We start from the raw sequence: 24,673 nt of genomic DNA on the forward strand, positions 1-24,673 counted from the left end.
TAATATGGCACTTACCTCACACCAATGGGTCTTATTATTAGGTTAGAGGAGGAGGGCGGGTGGGAGACACTACACGTGTAGTGTCTCGGGTTTCCTCTCCACCAGAATTTATTGGTTGGGGGGGGGGGGGACTTCCCAGAGGTGCGCGGGTCGAACTTCCGGTTCCCGCCTTATATAAAAACAAATAAAACAGAAAAGAAGAACAGACATGGGACCAGGTAAGGGTTTTTAAATTCACTACTCACCTCCCAGAAGGCCCCTGCGCACCGCTGCCGCCGAAATCCGAAGGGCTGCTCCTGTAAAGGTAAGAGTTTTTAAACTCACTACTCACCTCCCAGAAGGCCCCTGCGCACCGCTGCCGCCGAAATCCAAAGGGCTGCTCCTGTAAAGGTAAGAGTTTTTAAACTCACTACTCACCTCCCAGAAGGCCCCTGCGCACCGCTGCCGCCGAAATCCGAAGGGCTACTCCTGTAAAGGTAAGGCGTTTTAAAGTAAGTACTCACCTCCCAGAAGGCCCCTGCGCACCGCTGCCGCCGAAATCCGAAGGGCTGCTCCTGTAAAGGTAAGAGTTTTTAAATTCACTACTCACCTCCCAGAAGGCCCCTGCGCACCGCTGCCGCCGAAATCCGAAGGGCTGCTCCTGTAAAGGTAAGAGTTTTTAAATTCACTACTCACCTCCCAGAAGGCCCCTGCGCACCGCTGCCGCCGAAATCCGAAGGAAAATGTGCAAACTCCACACGGACAGTAACCCAAGACCGGGATTCGAACCCGGGTCCTCAGCACTCTAGTCCCAGTGCTAGCCACTGCACCACATGCCGCCTCAAATCCATGGTCCAATTTTGTTTGTGATGCCTTCATAGTGGCGGAGGTCATGGTTTACCTGAGAAATTGACCATATGGATTGTACCTGCTTATAAAATTTTACTGAGTGGTGGGAGCAGTAAGTGTTAAAGTAATTTGTCCTTCAATCCTGTGGAGAAAAATCAGGAACTAATTTATACGGATAATCTGCAGTCTCTGTAGGTACCCCTTGGCTCAAAATGGGGCATGTTTTTTTCAGTGGTTCCTGAACCCATCATGGCGACTGACAGGTGAGAGAGTGAGCAGTGAAGAAGTAGCAAGTCCACTTCTTTGTTATTTGTGTAGCTGGAATATTATCGGCCTGGTATTAGTTCCAGAATGAAACCTTTCAGGATGAACTGGTGTGCACACATTAGCTGGAGCTGCCTTTACTCAAATCTCAAAATAAGATGAAGGAAATTCGGGACCAACATTGAACCTGACGCTACTGCCAAATAATTAACCTCTGTTAAATTGCTCGAATTCCAGCTATTGATTCAATGATTTACCTCATTCCAATTGTGGAGTTAGAGAGATGCTTTTTGGCCCAGTTTTCAGACGATGTTAAATTTGTACTCAGATGAGTCGAAGAAAAATAAAACATCTTGAGGGACTGACACTAACAAGGCCCTTCAATAGATAAAGCTGTATTGTTCAGACCAGCCTGATTAGTATTCACAGGATCTGGACCCAGGCACCAGGGAAGCCTATTGGATATGATGTCTATTGTGCCGACAGCTCATCAAATACTCTGTTGAACAATAGCAGGTTTGTGCTTTTTTTTCCACCCCCCAAAACTATTTTTTTTACTCCCTGCCACAGGGCCTCAGATCAGTCCTGAGGTGGCACATAGGCAGAAACATTGGTTCTCACATTCACTCCATTTGTCAGACAGAAACGGGAGACAAATTACGCACATTTCATAAATCAATCAGAGACAATTCTAAAAGGAACACATGCAGGATTTTCTATGTGTATGAATTGCATCCTGACAGGATGTTACCTGTACTGATGAAAGCTTTTAACCCAGAAGGTCGATGGACAAATGTGTAGTTGAGCCACATGGACTAGGTAGTCCTGAACTGGCCTGATGGGTCTTGTGAACCTTCCCCAATAGTTTGCCCTCAGCCTGCACACATGGATTCCCCGTCTTTCCATTTTATTCGTCCTTGGTCTTCCCTGGTTACGGTGGCATTGTTTCACATCAACCTCCCGTCTCCCCCGACTGACCGAATGATGTTGGCTCTCACCACAAGCTGGGGACAGCAGTCCGCGCCGTCATTCTCTGATTAATGCCCCTTCTCTCAGCAAAGCATCTCCTGAGGCTTCATCCCAACCAACATGACCATCAGTGTGAATACCCTCTCCCATCATTCCCAGAACCAAACCCATATTCAAACAAGCTACCTCATTCCCCCACCCCACTCTCCCTCCAGCCACTGTGTAATCTACACTGACGCCATGAAAATATATATGGAAATTCACACCTATACGCTCGGTGTCGAGATTCATACACTTCAAGTTGACAAGAATTTGAGATTGGTTCATTGGTAACTAGAATCCATTCGGATTGTATCATTGAAAGCAGTGATCTTTTCAGACCCAATTGTACTGCAGTGTTAGAAAGAGAGAGAATTTTACTGATAATTCCACATACAATCTCGTGGAGAATTCGAGACTACAACTAAATCGCAGGTCTGGCATCTCTGCAGTCTCAGCGATGCCAGCCAGGAATGGTGGTCACTGCCGGAACTGCAGCTTGTCCACCATACTGAGAAGTGAAGTCTTGGCGAGGGGATGTGGAGGGTTAGATTCAAGGGGCTGCGGGGGTCTTTTCGTTTTTGGCTGATTTATTTTTCCCTTGCAGGTTTTGAAGGGAAGTTGTGCGAGAGGAATATTGATGACTGCAGCCCTGACCCCTGCCACCACGGAACATGTACTGACGGCATTGCCAGCTTCACGTGCCATTGCGAGCCAGGCTACACTGGCTACCGCTGCGAGAATCAGATCAACGAGTGCCATAGCAACCCATGTCAAAACGCTGGCAAGTGCATCGATCTGGTTAACGAATACCTTTGCCACTGCCAACAGGGAACTTCAGGTAAAGATCAAAACCAAACCCCCGACCTACACTGTTGCTATCACTTCCTCTCTCAGTTTTGATCTTGCGAGACGTCTGACTGCTCCCTGTTGCGTGAGTGACTCTCTTGGGCTACCGTCTAGGCAGTGCTCAGGGCTAACCCCGAGGGGGCTGAAGCACTGGGGTCTGTTTTGTCTGTCCCCTCTCCATTGCTGGCTCTCCCCGTTGTCCTACACCTCCAGCCTTGCCAACTGCCCTTTTAAAAGCAACGAAGAAACAGACACTCTGGGCGAAATTCTCCCCCAATGGCGCGATGTCCGCCGACTGGCGCCAAAAACGGCGCCAATCAGACGGGCATTGCGCCGGCCCAAAGGTGCGGAATGCTCCGCATCTTTGGGGGCCGAGCCCCAACATTGAGGGGCTAGGCCGGCGCCGGAGGGATTTCCGCCCCGCCAGCTGGCGGAAATGGCGTTTGGTGCCCCGCCAGCCGGCGCGGAAATGCGGCGCATGCGCGGGAGCGTCAGCGGCCGCCGACAGTTTCCCGCGCATGCACAGTGGGGAGAGTCTCTTCCGCCTCCGCCATGGTGGAGGCCGTGGCGGAGGCGGAAGGGAAAGAGTGCCCCCACGGCACAGGCCCGCCCGCGGAGCGGTGGGCCCCGATCGCGGGCCAGGCCACCATGGGGGCACCCCCCGGGGTCAGATCGCCCCGCGCCCCCCCCCCCCCCCAGGACCCCGGAGCCCACCCACGCCGCCTGGTCCCGCCGGTAAATACCAGCGTTGATTTACGCCGGCGGGACAGGCAATTTCTGGGCGGGACTTCGGCCCATCCGGGGTAGAGAATTGAGCGGGGGGTCCCGCCAACCGGCGCGGCCCGATTCCCGCCCCCGCCCAATCTCCGGTACCGGAGACTTTGGCGGGGGCGGGATTCACGGCAGCCAACAGCCATTCTCCGACCCGGCGGGAGGTCAGAGAATGACGCCCTCTATTACAGTTTAATGAAAGAATCTTCAAGTTTCGCAGCAAAGTGTGAGGTAATTCACTTCGACAGGAGGGATAGGGAGATGCAATATGGACTTAATGGCACAGTTATAAAGAGTGTTCCGGGTCGTGGTTCCTGGGGGATTTTGTGTGCAGATCTTTGAAGGACATATTGAGAGAATGGTTAGCAAAGCATATGGGATCTTAAGCTTCATAAACAGAGGTATTGGGTACAAAATTGGTGGTGATGGTGGTGAACCTTTTAAAAGCTCTGGTTAGGCCTCAAAGAAGGCATTACATTACAATTCTGGCCACCCCCCTTTTGGAAGGATGTGAGGGTCTTTGAGCGGGGGCAGAGTAATTTTAGCGGCAGGATAACGGAGAGGATCAAAACTGTTTTGGTTAGTTCTCACCCAGATTCAGCAAATGGGAGGTCTGGGAAGTTTGCAGGCTCTGCCCACCTGACCCGTGACAAACACCCTGCAGCGCAATTGTAGATTTTTCTCTCTCAGTCTTGATTTTGTTTAAGGCGAGCATTTTTATTAGAGCAGAATGGAATGTTGGTGGCTACATACCTGTCAATGGTGTGTAATGAGATGGACTGGAGGTGACCAGTTCACCATATTGAACAGTATTAAACCGTACCAGCTTGTCACTGGATTGTGCTGTAACAGTGAATAGACTGTCTCTGGATTTTCACCTGTGATGCCATTTCATTGACGTTGTCCCATTAACTGTAGGTGTCAACTGTGAGATTAATCATGATGACTGTGCCAGTCAGCCGTGTGATTATGGGATCTGCCAGGATGGTATTAACCGTTACGATTGTATCTGCAAACCAGGCTTCACAGGTGAGTACACCTGCTTACAGCTCTCAGGATTTGTGTCCTGTGGTTAGCGACACTTTTTTAATAGCTCATTCACTGGAAAACATGAGGGCGGCAAGGTCCTGGGAGGCGCTGGAGATAATCCCGATAAATTTTTCAATTCAAGTCTCTTGCTTCTTTCAGGCCCACAGTGCAACCTCGAAATAAACGAGTGCGCTTCAAGCCCTTGTCGGAATGGTGGTACCTGCGTCGATGGCGAGGACGGCTTCTCTTGCCTCTGTCCGGATGGCTATCACGACCCCCTGTGTTACTCCGAGGTGGACGAATGCAGCAGCAGTCCCTGTGTCCACGGGACTTGTCACGACGACATCAACGGGTGAGGCAACCAAAAAACCCAGGAGCTGTGGCTCTGCTTTGACTGCCCCCCTGTACTCTGTTCTGCTCTTTCCTCATTGATGTTTGTTCACCCCGTTATATCTTGACAAACTGAACGAGGTCATTTTAACTGAGCCCAATGTTACTCTCCACCATCTTCAATGGAGAATTAAATTGGCACTCGGTGTAAAACCTTATTGCACACAATCCAATCAGTTTCCTGGTGGGTGGGTTAGGTTAAAATTGCCTCTTAAATATTTACGTCCTACTCCTCCTGATCTCCTGAAGGTGTTGGCTCCTGTGGTGTTAGTTCCTGTGTTCCTTCTGTATGCCCTCACAATCGCCTGTGTTAATGCCTGACCCCATACGCCAAGTTCCAGGCTTCAGTGGATTGCAGGAGGAATTAGAATCGCATGTAATTCATGCCTCATTGTGTGGCCTAGCAGCGGGTTCACAGGTCCACAATCGGGAGCTGAAATCCTGCCTACTCTGCCCTCACCTTACAGTACTGAGACTAGCTGTAGCTTTTAAACCAGCAGACGACTAACTCAAATGAATGAACATTTCACGCTGCTGGTTCTTTGTGGATAATGCACCTAATTTTTGGATTTGTGGATAATGCACCAACTGATTCAATGGGAATGTTCAATCTTTCCTTGTATTAAACATTGTCTGTCTGTGTGCGTGTCTGTCTGTGTGTGTGTCTTATCTGTATCTGTGTCTGCGTGCGTGTCTGTCTGTGTATGTGTCTGTCAGTGTCTGTGTGCGTGCCTGTCTGTGCGTGTCTGTCTGTGCACGTCTTATCTGTGTGTGTGTTTGTCTGTGTGTGTCTTATCGGTATGTGTCTGTGTGTGTGTGTCTGTCTGTGTGCGTGTCTGTCTGTGCATGTCTTATCTGTGTGTGTGTTTGTCTGTGTATGTGTCTGTCTGTCTGTGTATGAGTGTGTGTCTGTGTGTATGTTTGCCTGTGTATGAGTGTTTGTCTGTGTGTGTGTCTTATCGGTATGTGTCTGTGTGTGTGTCTGTCTGTGTATGAGTGTGTGGCTGTGTGCGTGTCGGTTTGTGTATGAGTATGTGTGTGTGTGTGTGTGTCTGTGTGTGTGTATGTATGAGTGTGTCTGTGTGTGTGTGTCTGTCTGTCTGTCTGTGTATGTGTCTGTGTGTGTGTCTGTGATTGAGTCTGTGTGTGTGTGAGTGTCTGTGTCTGTGTGTGTGTGTGTGTGTCTTTCTCTCTCCCTTGCGCTCTCCCTTCTCCCTTTTATGTCTCCCTCCTTCCTCTCTATCCCTGCTCTCCCTTTTCCCGCTCTGTCTTTCTTCTCTCTTGCCCTCTCTGGCTGTGTGTATTCTGTCTCTCTCTCTCCTTCCTCTCACTCTCCTCTCCACCACTTCACATTCTTGAATCTGAAGCCAGTTTTTTTTCCTACTTGCCTTATTTGTCTGTTTTAATATTCACATTCTAACAATTAAAATTTAGGTACAGGTGTGGCTGTGAGGCCGGATGGACAGGAATGAACTGTGATATCGACAAGGATGAGTGTGAATCCAATCCCTGCCAGAATGGAGGGAGCTGTTCTGACCTGGTGAATGGCTACATTTGTAAATGCAAAGAGGGCTTTCGAGGTATGTTAAGATTGTAAAATATATCTGAGCTTCCTTATACACCGTTGTCACCTGGTCCATTAATCCAATGAGGTGGTAAAGATAAGATAACTTGATGGTTTTAATATATAGCTAACACTGCCTTCATTTGAAATATAAACAAATCTAACCAATCAGCACAGAAGGCAACCATTCAGCCCACTGCACCTGTGCCAGTTCTTTGAATGAACTCCAATTAATCCCACTTGCCAGTGTTTTTTCCCATTGTCCTGCAAATATCTGCTTCTCAATTTTTAAATGAAGAAAAGTACAGCACAGGAACAGGCCCTTCGGCCCTCCAAGCCTGTACTGGTCATGATACCACCCTTGGCCAAACCCCTCAGCACTTCCTAGTGCCGAATCCCTCAATACCCATCCTATCCATGTATTTGTCGAGATGCCTTTTGTATCTGCCTCCACAACCTCCGCTGGCAACGCGTTCCAGGCACTCACCACCCTCTGTGTAAAATCCTGCCTCGCACGTCTCCGTTAAACTTTGCCCCACGGACCTTAAACCTCTGCCCTATTACTATTTTAAAAAGTTGTCGTTGAATCTGCTGCCACTATCCTTTCAAGCAGCGCCTCAGCAGTTCCTCATTATTACAACTCACTGCTTAAAGAATTTTTCAAAAATGTTTCATGGCCAGCATTTATTACCCATCCCTAATTGCCCTCTGTTCTTTTACACAAGCAATACTTTTGTTACTACAATATATTGTGTGTGCTCTTTATTTCACCTTCTTCCTCAGCCAAGTGCCTCTAAACCTGGATATTGCTCAGCCACTTACAAGCCCTGGTCTAACTGAACAATGCGATTTTATTTCTTTATGCAGGCCAGCATTGCCAAGTCAACATCAATGATTGTGCGTCAAATCCTTGCTTAAACAAAGCAAGCTGTGTGGATGGGATTGCTAGTTACACTTGTCTGTGCAAACTGCCTTATACAGGTAAGAGTCCAATTTAATAAACTCTGATCATCTTAGTAGTCACTGCAACAATAAAAAGAGATTTGTTCTTTTGACGTTGCTTTTTAATAGCACCCTCAGCGGTCTTCATTAATAAGCAGCTCAGAGATGCAAAGGGTCATGTTGCAAGGTCCTGTCGCTACATGACCGGGTTAGAACGCTGTCGGGGGCGAAGCATTCTGGCACGCTAATGTTTTACTTGCAATTGGTACCATTGGAATGCTTCCCGTTAATGATTAATATGAGTCGCTCATCAGTTGAATATACTGGATTGTTTTGTAAATAGAACGCATGGCTACGCGCAAGGACACGGCTTTTAGATCAAAGCCGTCTTCGGCTGTAAATACGACAGGACTTGCCAACTTTTGCTGAGTTTGGTTGTCTTGCTGTGGAGCGTGTGGGTGACTCAGCCTCTGTAAACCTAACAAGATAGCTTATTACTTTCAGAAAAGGTCTTGCCCTGAATCATCAGGATTCTTGTGCCGTTGCTGGCTTTTTTAGTTGGGAATCTGTTTGCAGATTTCAGTGCCATTTTAGACGGTTCAGGATTTTACCGTGACTATTTTATTATCAGGAGTGAATACAGGAACACTTCTGAGCTTCCAGTGACCTCACGTCCAGGCCTGGAGGGAGAAAGTCTGATTATGCCACTTCCCCCGCTACAGACGCAATATTGTGGTCACCAAATGTTATTGTCACTATTTACTGCTGTAAATCAACCTGTTCAATAGTTTAGCGCCTCTGATCAAGGTGTCCATTGTTGCCTGTTTCTGTCGTGACTTTAGATGTGATGGAACCCCTTCCACTACCCACAAACAAGAAGAGAGAGAGGGTCGTTTGCCCCACAGTGTCCTATTCACCATTTAGTTATTCAGATGGTTAAGTTTTGGATCGTGGCGAGATTGTGGGCTTCACCTACCCAAACTGTTCATTACGGAAATATTGGCGTCCAAGCAAATCTTGACCGTAGACTGGGCCACTTAAACAGACTAAGAGCTCGGAGGATGCTGGGCATTGCATCAGTTACACCAAGCTCTTGGAGAATGGCATCATGGACATGATAGTATGTGGGTCCAACTCTGTAACCTCCTGGTCTTCCCCTCCCCTGCAGGCATCTTGGCTCGACATTCAGGTAAGGCAGGGAAAGGCGAATCAGGGCCAACTCGCATAGCCCTTGGTGAAATATGAGGACTGGGCGATGTTGTGAGGTTGAATCTGTTTTCTTGTATCCACACATACACCCTCAGGTTACGTCACTCAGTTACAAACTGTTTACCAGTTAGTAGTTCTGGTTATTGTTGTTGGCAAAAGTGTTAATCATTGTTTTGGTCTTGCTTTGCCAACAACGAATGAAGGAAGCCCACATTTTCACGGGATCCTTCAAACTGTAGAATCATAGCACGGAAGGAGACATTCAGAGCTTCGGGCTTGCGCCAGCTCTTTGAAAGAGCTCTCTGATTAGTCCCATTCCCTGCTCTTTCCCAGATCTCTGCAAATGTTTCCCCTTTAAGTTATTCGTTGATTCCTTTTTAAAAGATTCTATTAAATCTGCTTCCGCCACCCTTCAGGAAACGGCTGTTGGCAGCATAGAAATCAAACACCAAATTTCTGCCCTGGTTTTCTTTGTCACTCACTTCGAATTCAGGTAAAGAGAGTTGATCTCTGTGCACACCTCCATCCAGAGGGGCCTTCCTGGGCAGGCAGAATTCGAGCAGTTTTAAGGAGTGAGCCCTGTTAGCACATTGTTATTTATTGCAATAATCCACCTGTGAAATTTGCTGCCCTGTCTTCCCACAGGACCAAACTGTGAGAACGTGCTGGTTCCATGTTCGCCCAACCCATGTGCGAATGGAGGCATCTGTGACCACACTCTGGACTATGAGGGTTTTGTGTGCACCTGTGCAGAGGGATGGCAAGGTAACAAGACAGTGAAACCTCAGACGGCTGCGCGGTACGAAGACGGGTATTTTTAGCACGGTGAAGACGCGCTGACAATCGGAGGGCATGGTCGGTGTTCCTTACCGCTTTCTGTCTCTGTCTCTCTCCTAACACTTCAGGACGGAGCTGCCAAGTGGATGTCGATGAGTGTGCAGCCAACCCCTGCAGGAATCGAGGCTCTTGCACCAACACACAGGGAAACTATATCTGTGCGTGTCAACCAGGCTTCGCAGGTCGTGACTGTGAAATGGACATCAATGACTGTACTCCCAGTAAGTATTTACTAGAGCTGCAGTAAAATGTCTTTGATGTTAGTGGCTGGTTTTTAATGCCTGCATGTCAGGCCTGAGTTCAGTTCCCACCAGAGCATCTGGGGAATTTAAGTTTAGTTAATTAGGTAATTCCCAAATGAAAATCTGATATCCATAAAGGTGACCATGAATGATCCCATAAAACACTGACCTGGTTCACTGATGTCCTTCAGGGAAGGAAATCTGCCGTCCTTATCCGGTCTGACCTAGATGTCACTCCAGACCCTCAGCGATGTAGTTGATTCTTGACTGTCCCAGACTGAGAATGTCGCACAGTTATATTAAAAAAGGGTGACTCATTAAGATGGGCAATAAATAGTGGCCTTGCCAATGCAGCCCGCATTGTGTGAATGAATTACAAAACACTGTCTCGGTTGATAAGGGCCACAGCCTGTATCCAAGCCAGATTTTAAAAATTGTTTAATTCATTTACGGAATGTAGGCATCGCTGGTTAGGCCGGCATTTATTGCCCATCCCTAGTTGTCCTTCAGAAGGTGGTGGTGAGCTGCCTTCTTGAACCGCTGCAGTCCTTGAGGTGTAGGTACACCCACTGTGCTGTTAGGGAGGGAGTTCCAGGATGTTGCCCCAATGACATTGAAGGAGTGGTGATATATTTCCAAGTCAGGAGGGTGAGTGACTTGGAGGGGAACCTCCTGGTGGTGGTGTTCCCAGGTATCTGCTGCTCTTGTCCTTCCACATGGTAGTGGTCGTGGGTTTGGAAGGTGCTGTCTAAGGAACCTTGATGAGTTACTGCAGTGCATCTTGTGAATGGTACACACAGCAGCGACTGTGTGTCGGTGGTGGAGGGATTGAATGTTTATGGAAGGGGGAGCAATCAAGGGGGCTGCTTTGTGCTGGATGGTGTTGAGCTTCTTGGGTTTTGTTGGAGCTGCACTCATCCAGGTAAGTGGAGAGTATTCCATTAGATTCCTAACTGTGCCTTGTAGATAGTGGTCAGGCTTTGAGAGGGTCAGGAGGTGAGTTACTCGCCGTAGGATTCCTAGCCTCTGACCTGCCCTGGTAGCCACAATATTAATCTGGCTACAGTTCAGTTTCTGATCAATAGTAATTCCCCAGGATGTTGCTTTGGGGGATTCAGTGATGGTAATGCCATTGAATGTCAAGGGTGATGGTTAGATCCTCTCTTGTAGAAGATAATAATCTTTATTGTCACAAGTAGGCTTACATTAACACTGCAATGGAGTTACTGTGAAAAGCTCCTAGTCGCCACATTCGGGCACCTGTTTGGGTACACTGAGGGAGAATTCAGAATGTCCAAATTACCTAACAGCATGTCTTTCGGGACTTGTGGGAGGAAACCGGAGCACCCGGAGGAAACCCACACAGACACAGGGAGAACATGCAGACACGCCAGACAGTGACCCAAGCCGGGAATCGAACCGCGGACCCTGGAGCTGTGGAGCAACAGTGCTACACACTGTGCTACCCAGATGGTCATTGGCTGACACTTGTGTAGCACAAATGTTACTTGCCACTTGTCAGCCCAAGCCTGGATATTGCCCCGGTCTCGCTGCATTTGGACAGGGACTGCTTCAGTATCTGAGAAGTCGCGAATGGTGCTGAACATTGTGCAGTCACCAGCAAACATCCCCACTTCTTTTTAAAAAAAATTTAGAGCACCCAATTCATTTTTTCCAATTAAGGGACAATTTAGCGTGGCCAATCCACCTACTCTGCACATCTTTGGGTTGTGGGGGTGAAACCCACGCAAACACGGGGAGAATGTGCAAACTCCACCCGGACAGTGACCCAGAGCCGGGATCGAACCTGGGACCTCGGCGCCGTGAGACTGCCGTGCTACCACTGCGCCACCGTGCTGCCCTGACTTCCCCACTTCTGCCCTTATGATGGAAGGGCGGTCATTGATGAAGCAGCTGAGGATGGTTGGGCCTAGGACACTATCCTGAATAAAATTCTCATCCTTGTGTTCAAATCGCTCCATGGCCTCGGCTCTCCCTATCTACGTGACTTCCTCCAGCTCCATAAGAACTCTTATATTACTTCTAGCCCTGACCGCTTGTGCATCCAGAAATTCCTTCACATGACCATTGTCAGACAAGCCTGCATCGGCCCCAGGCTCTAGATTGACCTTCTGACACATCGCTAGCTCCCCGTCCTCCTTTGAGGCCCTCCTTACAGCCTACCACCGTGACTCATTTCTCATTACCCCTCGAGATGTCTCCTTGTTTGGTTCAGTATCAATTTTGGTTCTGGTTACACTTCTGTGAAGCGGTTTAGGACATGTTTCTATGTTAAAGACACTACATAAATGGAGGTTGCTGTGGTTGCATTGTATCTCACTGTTTTCAAGTTGTGAAGTCCCACTCCAGAGACTTCCGCACAGAATTTAGACTCAATCTCCAGTGGTGTACTGATGGGATATTAACCTGAGATCATGTCTGTCCCCTCATATTTTGAAGGCGAGCAGGGACAATCTCCCTGATGTCTCCACCAATATTTATCCCTTAATCAATATTACTCAAGAAAAGATTTATTATTTTAAAAAAATAATAATTTAGAGTATCCAATTCATTTTTTCCAATTAAGGGGCAATTTAGCGTGGCCAATCCACCTAGCCTGCACATCTTTAGGTTGTGGGGGCGAAACCCACGCAAACACGGGGAGAATGTGCAAACTCCACACGGACAGTGACCCAGAGCCGGGATCGAACCTGGGACCTCGGCGCCGTGAGGCAACAGGGCTAACCCACTGCCCCACCGTGCTGCCCTACTCAAAAAAGATGACGTTATTTACCACTTTTCTGTTTGTAGGAATGTTGCGTGCTCCTGTGTTTCCCCATCTTCCACCACACCAGTTGTTTGTGAATGTCAGTATAGAAATCTAAATTCTTTCAGTCTTCATCTTTCCAATCCAGCTCTGCTGTAAGATATTAATTGCTACTTTCATCTTCCCCAGATCCCTGTCTGAATGGCGGTGCCTGTCTGGATCAAATTAACTCCTTTGTTTGTAACTGCCTGCCGGGCTTTGCCGGCGCCCGGTGCGCTGACGAGATCAACGAATGTCAGAGCAACCCGTGCCGCAATGGAGGCACCTGCACGGATTACGTCAACAGCTACACCTGTACCTGTAAACCTGGCTTTAACGGGCTGCACTGTGAGAACAACATTCCAGACTGCACTGAGAGGTGAGTCCGATAGGCCTGTCACGCAAGAATTTGGGCAGCGTCAACCTAGCAGAGAATCGGTGTCGGCCCTCAGTATGGAGTCACTCCAAATGTACCAAAAGTTGGATTTAAATTGGCAACTCACCCAAAGGATGACTGGTGTGGTAAATTGGAAATTATCAGACTGCTCCTCAGTTTGGGGGTGGAGGTCCACTATTGGGTCGAATAGATTTGCATCTACAGAGCAAAAATTTGGATTTATATAGCACCTTTCATAACCCAAGGCGTTTTACAATCCGTCGAGTAAATTTGAAGCGTTGCATTGTAGGAAATGCAGCAATCCATTTGCATACAGGTTCCTGCAAATAACATTGTAATAACGACCAGATAATCTAGTTGTGATGATTTGGGGATAAATATCGACCAAGAGAGAACTCCCCTGATTTTCTTTGAAATAGTCGCTGTTGGGGATCCGTTATGTCCGCCTGAGAGAGTAGATGGAGAGCCTCAGTTGAACAGCTCGTCCAGAAGACGGCACGTCCGGCGATGCAGCACTCCCTCAGTGCGGCACTGGAATGGCAACTAGAGTTTGTGCTCTGGGGCGAAATTCTCCGGAAACGGCGCGATGTCCGCCGACTGGTGCCCAAAACGGCGCAAATCAGACGGGCATCGCGCCGCCCCAAAGGTGCGGAATGCTCCGCACCTTTGGGGGCCGAGCCCCAACATTGAGGGGCTAGGTTGACGCCGGACGAATTTCCGCCCCGCCAGCTGGCGGAAAAGGCCTTTGGTGCCCCGCCAGCTGGCGCGGAAATGATATCTCTGGGTGGCGCATGCGCGGGAGCATTAGCGGCCGCTGACGGCATTCCCGCGCATGCGCAGTGGAGGGAGTCTCTTCCGCCTCCGCCATGGTGGAGCCGTGGCGAAGGCGGAAGGGAAAGAGTGCCCCCATGGCACAGGTCCGCCCGCGGATCGGTGGGCCCCGATCGCGGGCCAGGCCACTGTGGGGGCACCCCAGGACCCCGGAGCCCGCCCGCGCCGCCTTGTCCCGCCGGTAAGGTAGGTGGTTTGATATACGCCAGCGAGACAGGCATTTTAGTGGCGGGACTTCGGCCCATCCGGGCCGGAGAATCGAGCGGGGGGGCCCGCCAACCGGCGCGGCGTGATTCCCGCCCCCGCCGAATATCCGGTGGTGGAGACTTCGGCAACCGGCGGGGGCGGGATTCACGCCAGCCCCCCGCGATTCTCCGACCCGGCGGGGGGTCGGAGAATCTCGCCCCTGGTCTCTGGAGTGGGGCTTGAAGCCACAACCTTCTGACTGTGTGCAGAGAGAGTGCTAACATCTGAGCCACAATGTACCTGACCTTGGATAACTTCCAGCAAGATTTATTCCATTCTCCAATATCGACCTCCCTTACTTTGAACCCAAAATGAATGCAGCAAAGGTGAATTCATCTGTTGAACACATCACTGACTGAGTCCGAGATCACCTGTGGATCATTTGAAAGCATTCTCTTTAGAAAGTCTCTTCAAGAAATGAAGAATACTGTCGGAGCATCAAGAAACCAGTGTCAGAGCAACCATAGTTGTATTCATTCACAACTAAATTAAAAACCAAGCTAGAAAATACTAATAATTCAGTTGAATGTTGTGGTTGAGTAAATGGGTCTTGCTTTAGGTGACCCGTGCAGTTGTTATCCAAGATAAAGATCAAAGGTCGAGACTGAGATAAAGATCAAAGGTCGAGACTGAGATAAAGATCAAAGGTCGAGACTGAGATAAAGATCAAAATTGAAGAGCAATAACTGAAGTTCTGCTCCGTCTGTTGGCTTCATTGATGGGTCAAACTGATTGGCCAAGAGCTGCGAATGTTTGAGAGCCACCTGTTTTTTAAATATATATTTAAAGTACCCAATTATTTTGTTTTCCCAATTAAGGGGCAATTTAGCACGGCCAATCTACCTAACCTGCACATCTTTGGGTTGTGGGGGTGAGACCCACGCAGACACGAGGAGAATGTGCAAACTCCACACGGACAGTGACCCAGGGCCGGGATCGAACCCGGGTCCTCGGCGCCGTGAGGCAGCAGTACTACTGGAGAGCCACCTCTTAACAATTGGCGCACTATTCAACGAAATGGGAACAAAGTCCAATAGTGAGCGCGTTTAGCCGCATGTTTCCCCTCCCTTGCAGTGCCGGCAAACATATGTCTATAAAACAGCACTCGCGGTAAATAAGGGGCCTTAGCGGGGAACGCGCGGCCAAGGCCGCACATAGCCCCGTTTTCTACACTGAGGAGCTCTGCTCACCGGAACTCCCCAGTGTAGTGAGAGATCGGTATGCCATTTTTAAATGACATCCTGATCTCCTAGGCTCCTGATGCGACCCCCCCCTCCAACACCCACGCGGTACCCCCAATCTGATCGCCAGCACATAAACAATGGCACCTTGGCAGTGCCAACCTGGTTACCCGGCAGTGCCCCTTCCAGCTGGCAGTGCCACATTGGAACCTTGGCAGTGCCAGGCTTGCACCCAGGTAGCACTGGCATGGTGCCAGGCTGGCAGTGCCACCAGCAGAGATAGTGTACCAACCTGCCCAATGGGCATGCACCTGGGGGGCTCCAATCCCCTGGGAGACCCTCAAGAGTGCCACTCTGTTTGGTTCCCATTTTTGAAGACCAGTTCTGAACAACACTCGCCCGAGGTCTACAAGGCGAAGGAGATAGGTGTCACGCCTCAAGTAACTGGGGATTTGCCAAAAAATGATCCTGCCCATTATCCTGCCCACAATGGGTGAGATTTACATTCAATCTCTCAAGGCGTTGCGATCCGGGAAGATCCCGGGAGCGGTGTCTCCCATCTTTAATCGGCCATGCTGTGCCGCGGCGAGCCGCTTTTCGGGCGCAGCATGGCCATTCGAGCGCACCCACGATAATTGTATACTGGCAGTATGCCAGGACTTTCTCCTGCAAGGTGTGGGTGTCTCTTACTGCGGCTGTTGAATGACTAACCAGAACTACTACAGGCAGTAGATTATTAATAAGAACTCACTCCAAAATCAGGTCATGTGAACAGATTTCATTTCTTAAAGGAAACTCCCAAGTTAATGTTTAATGGACTTGCTGCTCTTCCAGTTAATGGACTCGCAACAGTCAAGGTCCTTTCCCTCTCACATTACCAGGCTTCGTAGTTGATTCCCTGAAAATCCAGTTGCATGTTGGAGTGTGTTTACGTCGATGCTAGCAGCCCTTTATTTAACTTCACTGATGTGCCCGTTGCCCAGGCACTGAATGTTGTCAGGCCCCCATCGCTCAGGTGTTAATACTCTTTCCCTCTCAACAAAATGTTATTCATTTATGAATGTGCGTGTCGCTGGCTAGGGCAACAATTGTTGCCCATCCCTAGTTGCCACTGAGAAGGTGGTGGTGAGCAGCCTTCTTGAACCGCTGCCATCCATGTGGTGTAGGTACACCCACTGTGCTGTTAGAGAGGGAGTTCCAGGATTTTGACCCAACAACAGTGAAGGAACGGCGATATGTTTCCCAGCCAGGATGGTGAGTGGCCTGGAAGAGAATTTCCAAGTGGTGGTGTTCCCATGCATTTCCTGTCCTTGTCCTTCTAGGCGGTCGTAGGTTTGAAGGTGCTGTCTAAGGAGCCTTGGTGAGTTCCTGAATTTATAAATGAATCACATTGTAGAAAGACTCCTGTGTCGGTGGTGAAGCAAGTGAATATTTGTGGAAGGGGTGCTAATCGAGTGGCTGCTTTGTCCTGGATGGTGTTGAGCTTCTTGAGTGCTATGGATTCAAGGTCCACAGAGCTCAGGCTGACTCATCAGTCCAGTACTGAGAGGGTGTTGCACTGTCAGGAGGTGCTGTCTTTCAGATCATCTGATAAACCAAGGGCCCCGTTTGACCTTTTGTATAAAACATCCTATTTGTAGAAGAGACACGGAGTTCTCAGGCCCGTATTTATCCCACAGCCAACATCTGATTATTTGGTCATTTATCTTATTGCGGTTTGTGGGAGCTTGCTGTGCGCAAATTGGCTGCGGTGTTTCTGACATTGCGACAGTGACTACACCTCAAAAGCATTGATGCCCTGAGGTAAAAGGTGCTATAGAAATGCAAGTCTTTGTTCCTTATTCAGCAATTTGAGTATCACCCCCCCAAACTAATCCTCTTGCCTTCTCGATGCTCTCTCTCACAGAGGAGTGCAACAAAAAAAAAGCAAGTATAAAACACATAGAAGTTGGAAATTGTAGTCTTTCGGGTTCATCAAACACGTTTCTCTCAGACTTTTTTTTTCTTTTAAATTTAGTGTACCCAATTCATTTTTTCTAATTAAGGGGCAATTTAGCGTGGCCAATCCACCTAGCCTGCACATCTTTGGGTTGTGGGGGCGAAACCCACGCAAACACAGGGAGAATGTGCAAACTCCACACGGACAGTGACCCAGAGCCGGGATCGAACCCGGGTCCTCGGCGCCGTGAGGCAGCAGTGCTAACCACTGCACCACGTGCTGCCCTCTCTCAGACTTATGATAGTGATGCCCATCAACTGCTACACTGTTCTACTTGACAAGTGATACACTTTGATCTCTGTTGAAGTTATTCAGGAATTATTGGTGACGAGATGGGGATTGCCATAGATTGGTTTATTATGCGTGTACCCGAGAGGTTGTGACTTGAAACATTCTAATCGAACCTCCACAGTGGGAAAAGGTGAATCAGGAGAACTCTGCTTCAAAAACAAAGCGTGAATGTTAATTTTACTCTCTTTCAGCTCCTGTTTTAACGGAGGGACCTGTATAGATGGCATTAACTTGTACATCTGTCACTGCCGCTCTGGTTTCACTGGTTCCAGTTGCCAGTATGACATTGACGAGTGTAGCTCACAGCCATGTCTGAATGGAGGGGTGTGCATCGATGGGCTGGAGTCCTACCGGTGTACCTGCCCCCATGGGTACAAAGGTGATCGGTGTCAGGTGAGCACTTGTTTAACATTACATCCTTTCTCCAGCAACCAAGGTGAACCTGCACCTATTAACCACAGCCTGCACCTATTCACTGTACGCCTTGCCAACTTTGGAACCAGCTGTAATGTCTGGGTGGCGGTGGTGAGGGTGGATTCTCTCTCTCGTGGATGGGCGAAAGTGAAACTGGCTGATGTTTGTCACCCATCTCTTGCCCAGTTGGTTACAAAGTGGGGAGCCAATGTGCACTGCCACAGAGAGAGAGAGAGAGACAAGACAAGCCCAAACGGCTGACTAGATCTTCGCGGCCTTGATAGCAATCTGTCCCTTTCTCCCTTAGGTCAGTACGGACTGGTGCAGCAAATCCCCCTGCAAGAATGGCGGGCGGTGTCGACCAACAAGAACATCCTTTGCCTGCGACTGCGCGAGTGTTTGGACAGGACGCTACTGCGACATCCCCAATGTGTCGTGCGAAGTGGCGGCGGCACAGAGAGGTAGGGGCTGTGATTCTCCTGTCGTGTGGCATTCGGGGCAAACAGGTTGGATAATGGCTGAAGAAGCTTCAAGAATGAGGCCAGCCATGGAAATGTCAATGTAATGTATTAGTAATGGAGAGCTTCATTCTAATTGGAGTAATACTAATAGGAGTAGTGCGAACATGCTCCATCCCAGCAGTAAAGCCACCAACCTTAACATTAAAAGTAGCTCTGCTGTTGTACATTGAATCATAAGGCATCGGAGCAGAGTTAGGCCACTCGGCCCATCGAGTCTGCTTTCACTCCCAATTCCTCTTGTACCAGCTAACCAATTTTATAAAACAAAGAGAGCAGTCGGGAAAGCAAATGCTTACTGTTTTTTTTAAATGTTCAACTATATTTTCACTGCTATTGTGCTCTTTTCTAACAAGGAGTGGCTACAACTCAGCTTTGCCATCACGGAGGCTCCTGCTTTCGGGCTGGAAACGCTCATTACTGCCTGTGTCCTAAAAGCTATACCGGCAGCTACTGCGAGAATGAAGTTGACCAATGTGCCTCCAACCCATGTCACAACAGTGCCACCTGCAGGAGCTTCATTGGAGGCTACATGTGTGAGGTGAGAGGCAATGCCACATCTCAACGGTTCGCTCCTAAAGGGCCTTCAAACAGATGCTGCAAACTCTTCCATTCTTCGCTGGTGGGCCTCGCTGCCCTCTATAATAACGATATGAAGCCCTGACAGTTTTGAAAAACATTGCAAGTCTGTTGAAATCTGTGAAGAAAGATTGTGAATTTGGCTTTGACTTGTTGGATTCACCTGGATCCCCAAAGTTTCTGTGTACATTTCAGCACAAGACCATTTATTTCTTATTCCCGGGTGTGGATGGATATAAATCTTTGGAATCTCTTGACTAATTTTTAACACCAGGCAATTAGCAATCTTTTCCAAGGAAAAATTAGAATCGCGGAAGCTTCGTTCGGAGTGGAACAGAGCTCGATCTGGCCCAAGACGGCCGAATGCCAACATTGGGCACCTGAGATGGAAATTATTCCGTCCGCGACACTTAACGCCTGTCACACTGATGGGCAGAATGCTGTTGCAAACAAACGAGATTGATGATTGGGCCTGTTATCCTTGTGGAAAAGAAGGCTGAGAGGAGATTTGATGGAGGTATCCAAGATCCTGAGGGGTATGGACAGGGCAAATAGTGAGGAACTGATCCCACTCAAGAGAGCATCTAGACCTAGAGGGCACAGGTTCAAAATAATGGGCAAAAGGAGTAATGGTGATGTGAGGAGACATTTCTTGTCACCCAGAGGTTGGCAGAGGTCTGGAACGCACTTCCCGAAAGGGCAGTAAAGGCAAAAACCCTCAACTCATTTGAAAAATGCCTGGATATGCACCGTAAGTTCCGAAACTTCCAGAGCCACGGACCGACGGCGGGAAGGTAGGATCAGGCTCGGTGGCTCGATTTTCAACTGGTGCTGACTTGGTGGATAATAAATTTTTAGAAGTTTTCTGAATACCTGAAAAGGGGGAATGTGTAGGGCTTTGGGGAGAGGGCAAAGGGGGTGGCTGAATTGTTCCTTGGGATAGCCAGCAGCAATGTGATGGGCCAAAAGGCCATCTTCTGTGCTGTTGCGATTCTCATTTTATGATTCTATGAGCCACCCCACCCTGACATTGCGGGCAGCAGCCCACACAGTTCCACTCTGCAGATACTTCTATCAGTTGTCCAGCTAGTGCAATCACTTTTCTGCAACAAACTGTAAGGGGTACACTCATCACGTCAAATACTGAATTCAACTTTGACCTCTCTCCCTCAGTGCATGCCAGGTTACAAGGGGAAGACCTGCAAACTGGAGGTCAATGAATGCGAGTCAAACCCCTGCCAGAATGGAGGCACCTGCCTTGATCTGATTGGCCGATACATCTGCTCCTGTCCACCAGGAACCCTGGGTAAGTGAGTTTGGATCCCCACATAAACTGGTTTAAAAGTAAGAGGTGGAGAACTGTTCCCAAGACAGAGAGGGCAGGAGGTTAGCACTCAGCCCTGTCAACGCAGTATTGCGTAATAACAGGGCAGTGTTGAAAGAATTTGGGTTGCGGAAGTTGTCCAATATTTCTGGGTTAATTGAAGCTTAAACATGTGATGTGATGTTCCTGATTTCGGACTCTCTGAGCTGGGGTATTATGAGCAGCAATCAAACCAAATCTTGTCGCTAAGGTTAAATTGTCACCAGGAACAAGACCCCCCCACGGGAGAATGTGCAAACTCCACACGGACTGACCCAGAGCCGGGATCGAACCTGGGCCCTCGACGCTGTGAGGCAACAGTGCTAACCGCTGTGCCACCGTGCTGCCCCAGGCCAGCCTTTATTGCCTGTCCCTAGTTGCCCTTGAGAAGGTGTTAGTGAGATGCCTTCTTGAACCGTTGCAGTTCCTGATGTGTAGGTACACCCACAGTGCTGTTAGGGGGGGGGGGCGGAGATTCCAGGATTTTGACCCAGTAACAGTGAAGGAACGGCCGATATATTACCAAAGTGACTTGGAGAGGAACCTCCAGGTGGTGGGTTCCCAAGTATCTGCTGCTCTTGTCCTTCTAGATGGTAGAGGTTGTGGATTTGGAAGGAGCTGCCTCAGGAACCTTGGTGAGTTACTGCAGTGCATCTTGTAGATGATACACCCGGCTGCTAATGTGCGTCGCTAGTGGAAGGATTGAATATTTGTGGAAGGGGGAGCAATCAAACGGGGCTGCTTTGTCCTGGATGGTGCTGAGCTTTTTTTTAATATAAAATTTAGAGTACCCAATTCAGTTTTTCCAATTAAGGGGCAATTTAGCGTGGCCAATCCACCTACCCTGCACATCTTTTGGGTTGTGGGGGCGAAACCCACGCAAACACGGGGAGAATAGGCAAACTCCACACGAACAGTGACCCAGAGCCGGGATCGAACCTGGGACCTCGGCGCCGTGAGGCAGCAGTGCTAACCGCTGCCCCACCGTGCTGAGCTTCTTGAGTGTTTTTGGAGCTGCACTCATCCAGGAAAGTGGAGAATATTCCATCACACTCCTGACTTGCACTTTTGTCGATGATGGGCAGGCTTTGGAGAGTCAGGAGGTGAGTTATGCGCTGCAGGATTCCTAGCCTTTGACCTGCTCTTGTAGCCACAGTATTAATATGTCTGGGTCCAGTTCAGATTTTGGTCAGTGGGAACCCGCAGGATGTTGAGAGTGGGGGATTCAGCGATGGGAATGCCATTGAATGTCAAGGGGCAGTGGTTAGATCCTCTCTTGTAGGAGATGGTCATTGCCTGGCACCTGTGTGATGTGAATGTTACTTGCCACTTGTCAGCCCAAGCCTGGATATTGTCCAAGTCTTGCTGCATTTGGACATGGACTGCTTCAGTATCTGAGGAGTTGAGTGTGGTCACCGTATGGTGCTGAGCATTATGCAGTCATCAGCGAACATCCCCAATCTGATCTTATGATAGCAGGAATTGATGGAGCAGCAGAAGCTGGTAGGGCCAGTGTTTTCTTGGGTTGTGTGCAAAGGTTATATCGCAAGATAGCTATGAGCTAGTGTGAACTTCAGCCTTAGTTCTAGTCAGCTCTGACCTCTTCTCATAACACTCACCTTCGATTCTTCTCTTACTTGTGAAGTCTGTACCACAATGCTTCAGCTGTCTTTGACTACTTGGAATTGTCTTTCTCAGGCGTACTTTGTGAAATTAATGAAGATGACTGCGGCCTCTCTCCCGGCACGAATGTGCCCAAGTGTATGAATAACGGGACCTGTGTGGATAAAATTGGAGACTACACCTGTAACTGCCCACCAGGGTTCACTGGCGATCGGTGTGAAGGTGACATTAACGAGTGCCTGTCAAACCCTTGTAACCCACAGACAACCATCGACTGTGTCCAGTTGCCTAATGATTACCAGTGCGTGTGCAAGCCTGGCTTCACAGGTCAGTGAGATTAACTGGGTGCTGGCAAGGCAGTGATTCAACATAATCATTTCTCCCAGTTATCCATTCAAGCATACTCTGTCTCTCTTGCTCACTTTCCTCATTACCCATATCGCTGTCTCATTTTGATTCTGTCTCTTGAATGCACCCATGAGTGCAATTTAGCCTGTCTTTATTTCTTTTTGCTTCTGTCCGTTGCTCACGTCACCAGAGTTATCTAGAATAATCCTGTCTCTGTTAGATGCACCACGTGCACACACACACACTTCTCCCACTCTCTGCCGGGTGTCCCTAGAAAAGGGGCGCATGGTGTCTGCCAATAGAATCGAGGCCTTGCGTGCCAATGGGCACCACAGGCACTGAGGTGTTTTTTAATTAACTCTTTCAATACCATTTTGTTTGGATGTTTCAAGGTCTCTTTGAGATTCTGTTTACTGTGGTGCAGTACCCCTTTAAGGGACTGCCTTTTAATTTATCCCTCATCTGTTGATTTAGCTTATTTGTTTAGTCCAAAAGAAGCACATACTTCATCCGATCTCTCTCTCTCCCTAACACATATCCCACGGGATGCCGACACTTTTAAAGTGCTTTTCTTTACCCACTTGCTGATGAATGAAATGAAATGAAATGAAAATCGCTTATTGTCACAAGTAGGCTTCAAATGAAGTTACTGTGAAAAGCCCCTAGTCGCCACATTCCGGCGCCTGTTCGGGGAGGCTGTTACCGTAACCAAACCGTGCTGCTGGCCTGCCTTCAAAGCCAGTGATTTAGCCCTGTGCTAAACAGCCCCTTCAGACACAGATGCCCTGTCAGTTGCTCTTTGAAGGTTGAAAATATTGGATTACCTGTAAAGCAGCAGAGCTTGTGGACTCTGCCAGATGCATTGGCTCCATTAATGTTCCGTTTCTACTAAAGAATGATGCCCATTGCAAATAGAAAGAGTGAGGGAAGATGTGGCAGTTCACTAGAAGGCCACACTCTCAAAACCAGGGCACATAAGAACTAGGCCATTGTGATCAATGTAGGAATTTGAGGTATATTGAACTATATCACTTAGTGCAGTAAGGGTTGAAAACCTTTCCAAAGATTAACCAGCAAGGTCATTTCTGGACTAAACAATTGTGCAGTATACATTGACGATTTAGTGGTGTTTAGTAAAACATGGAATGAGCATTTGGAATATTTAAACGCTGGATTGGTGGTAAACTTGGTTAAAAGTGAATTTTTTAAAAATTAATTTACGGGATGTGCACATCGCTGGTTAGGCCAGCATTTATTGCCCATCTCTAGTTGCCCTTCAGAAGGTGGTGGTGAGTTGCCTTCTTGAACCGCTGCAGTCCTTGAAGCATAGGTACACGCACAGTGCTATTAGGAAGGGAGTTCCAGTATGTTGTCCCAGAGACATTGAAGGAACGGCGATATATTTCCAAGTCAGGGTGGTGAGTGACTTGGAGGGAGACCTCTCCATGAAGCTAGTATGCCTGAGTCTACTAACTGTATTTGAAAGTGGATTTTGATCTGAGATGGGTGCTGTTTGAGTGGAGATAAAGATAGCAGTTACTGGTTATTGCTTCATTGTATTCAGAGAATCCTGACAGCACAGAAGGAGGCCATTCGGTCCATCAAGTCTGCACCGATCCTTCAAATGAGCACTGCACCAATCTCCACCCTGCCCTATCCCCGTAACCTAACCTGCACACCCCTGGACACTAAGGGGCAATTTATCATGGCCAATCCTCCAAACCCACACACCTTTGGACAGTGGGAGGAAACCGGAGTACCCGGGGGAAACCCACGCAGGCAGAAAGAGAAAGTGCAAACTCCACACAGACAGTCATCCAAGGCCAGATTTGAACCTGGGAACCTGGCGCTATGAGGCAGCAGTGCTAAGCACTGTGCCACCGTACTGATAAGCATTGTTTAACTGATAATTGAAATTATTTGTCCACAGTTAATAATACTGTGTTACTAATGAAGTTTGTTTTAATATATCATAGAATTTAACATAGAATTTACAGTGCAGAAGGAGGCCATTCAGCCCATCGATTCTGCCTCGGCTCTTGGAAAGAGCACCCTACCCAAGGTCAACACCTCCACCCTATCCCCATAACCCAGTAACCCCACCCAACACTAAGGGCAATTTTGGACACTAAGGGCAATTTATC

At 48.5% G+C, this 24,673-nt stretch overlaps 1 protein-coding gene across 1 annotated transcript in view; it reads left to right on the forward strand.

Moving 5' to 3' along the window:
* Positions 1-24,673, forward strand: part of notch3 (notch receptor 3) — a 248,761-nt gene that overhangs the window by 194,136 nt on the left and 29,952 nt on the right. Inside the window, exons 11-23 of the mRNA XM_072490978.1 lie at positions 2,708-2,941; positions 4,639-4,749; positions 4,909-5,101; positions 6,574-6,719; positions 7,571-7,684; positions 9,500-9,619; positions 9,760-9,912; positions 12,890-13,118; positions 17,876-18,077; positions 18,406-18,559; positions 18,973-19,157; positions 20,369-20,501; positions 22,257-22,508. Coding sequence (XP_072347079.1) covers positions 2,708-2,941; positions 4,639-4,749; positions 4,909-5,101; positions 6,574-6,719; positions 7,571-7,684; positions 9,500-9,619; positions 9,760-9,912; positions 12,890-13,118; positions 17,876-18,077; positions 18,406-18,559; positions 18,973-19,157; positions 20,369-20,501; positions 22,257-22,508 — 2,226 coding nt within the window. The remainder of the gene's footprint in view (positions 1-2,707; positions 2,942-4,638; positions 4,750-4,908; positions 5,102-6,573; positions 6,720-7,570; positions 7,685-9,499; positions 9,620-9,759; positions 9,913-12,889; positions 13,119-17,875; positions 18,078-18,405; positions 18,560-18,972; positions 19,158-20,368; positions 20,502-22,256; positions 22,509-24,673) is intronic.

This window comes from Scyliorhinus torazame, chromosome 27, assembly GCF_047496885.1.
Source record: "Scyliorhinus torazame isolate Kashiwa2021f chromosome 27, sScyTor2.1, whole genome shotgun sequence".
NCBI classification, from domain to species: Eukaryota; Metazoa; Chordata; class Chondrichthyes; order Carcharhiniformes; family Scyliorhinidae; genus Scyliorhinus; species Scyliorhinus torazame.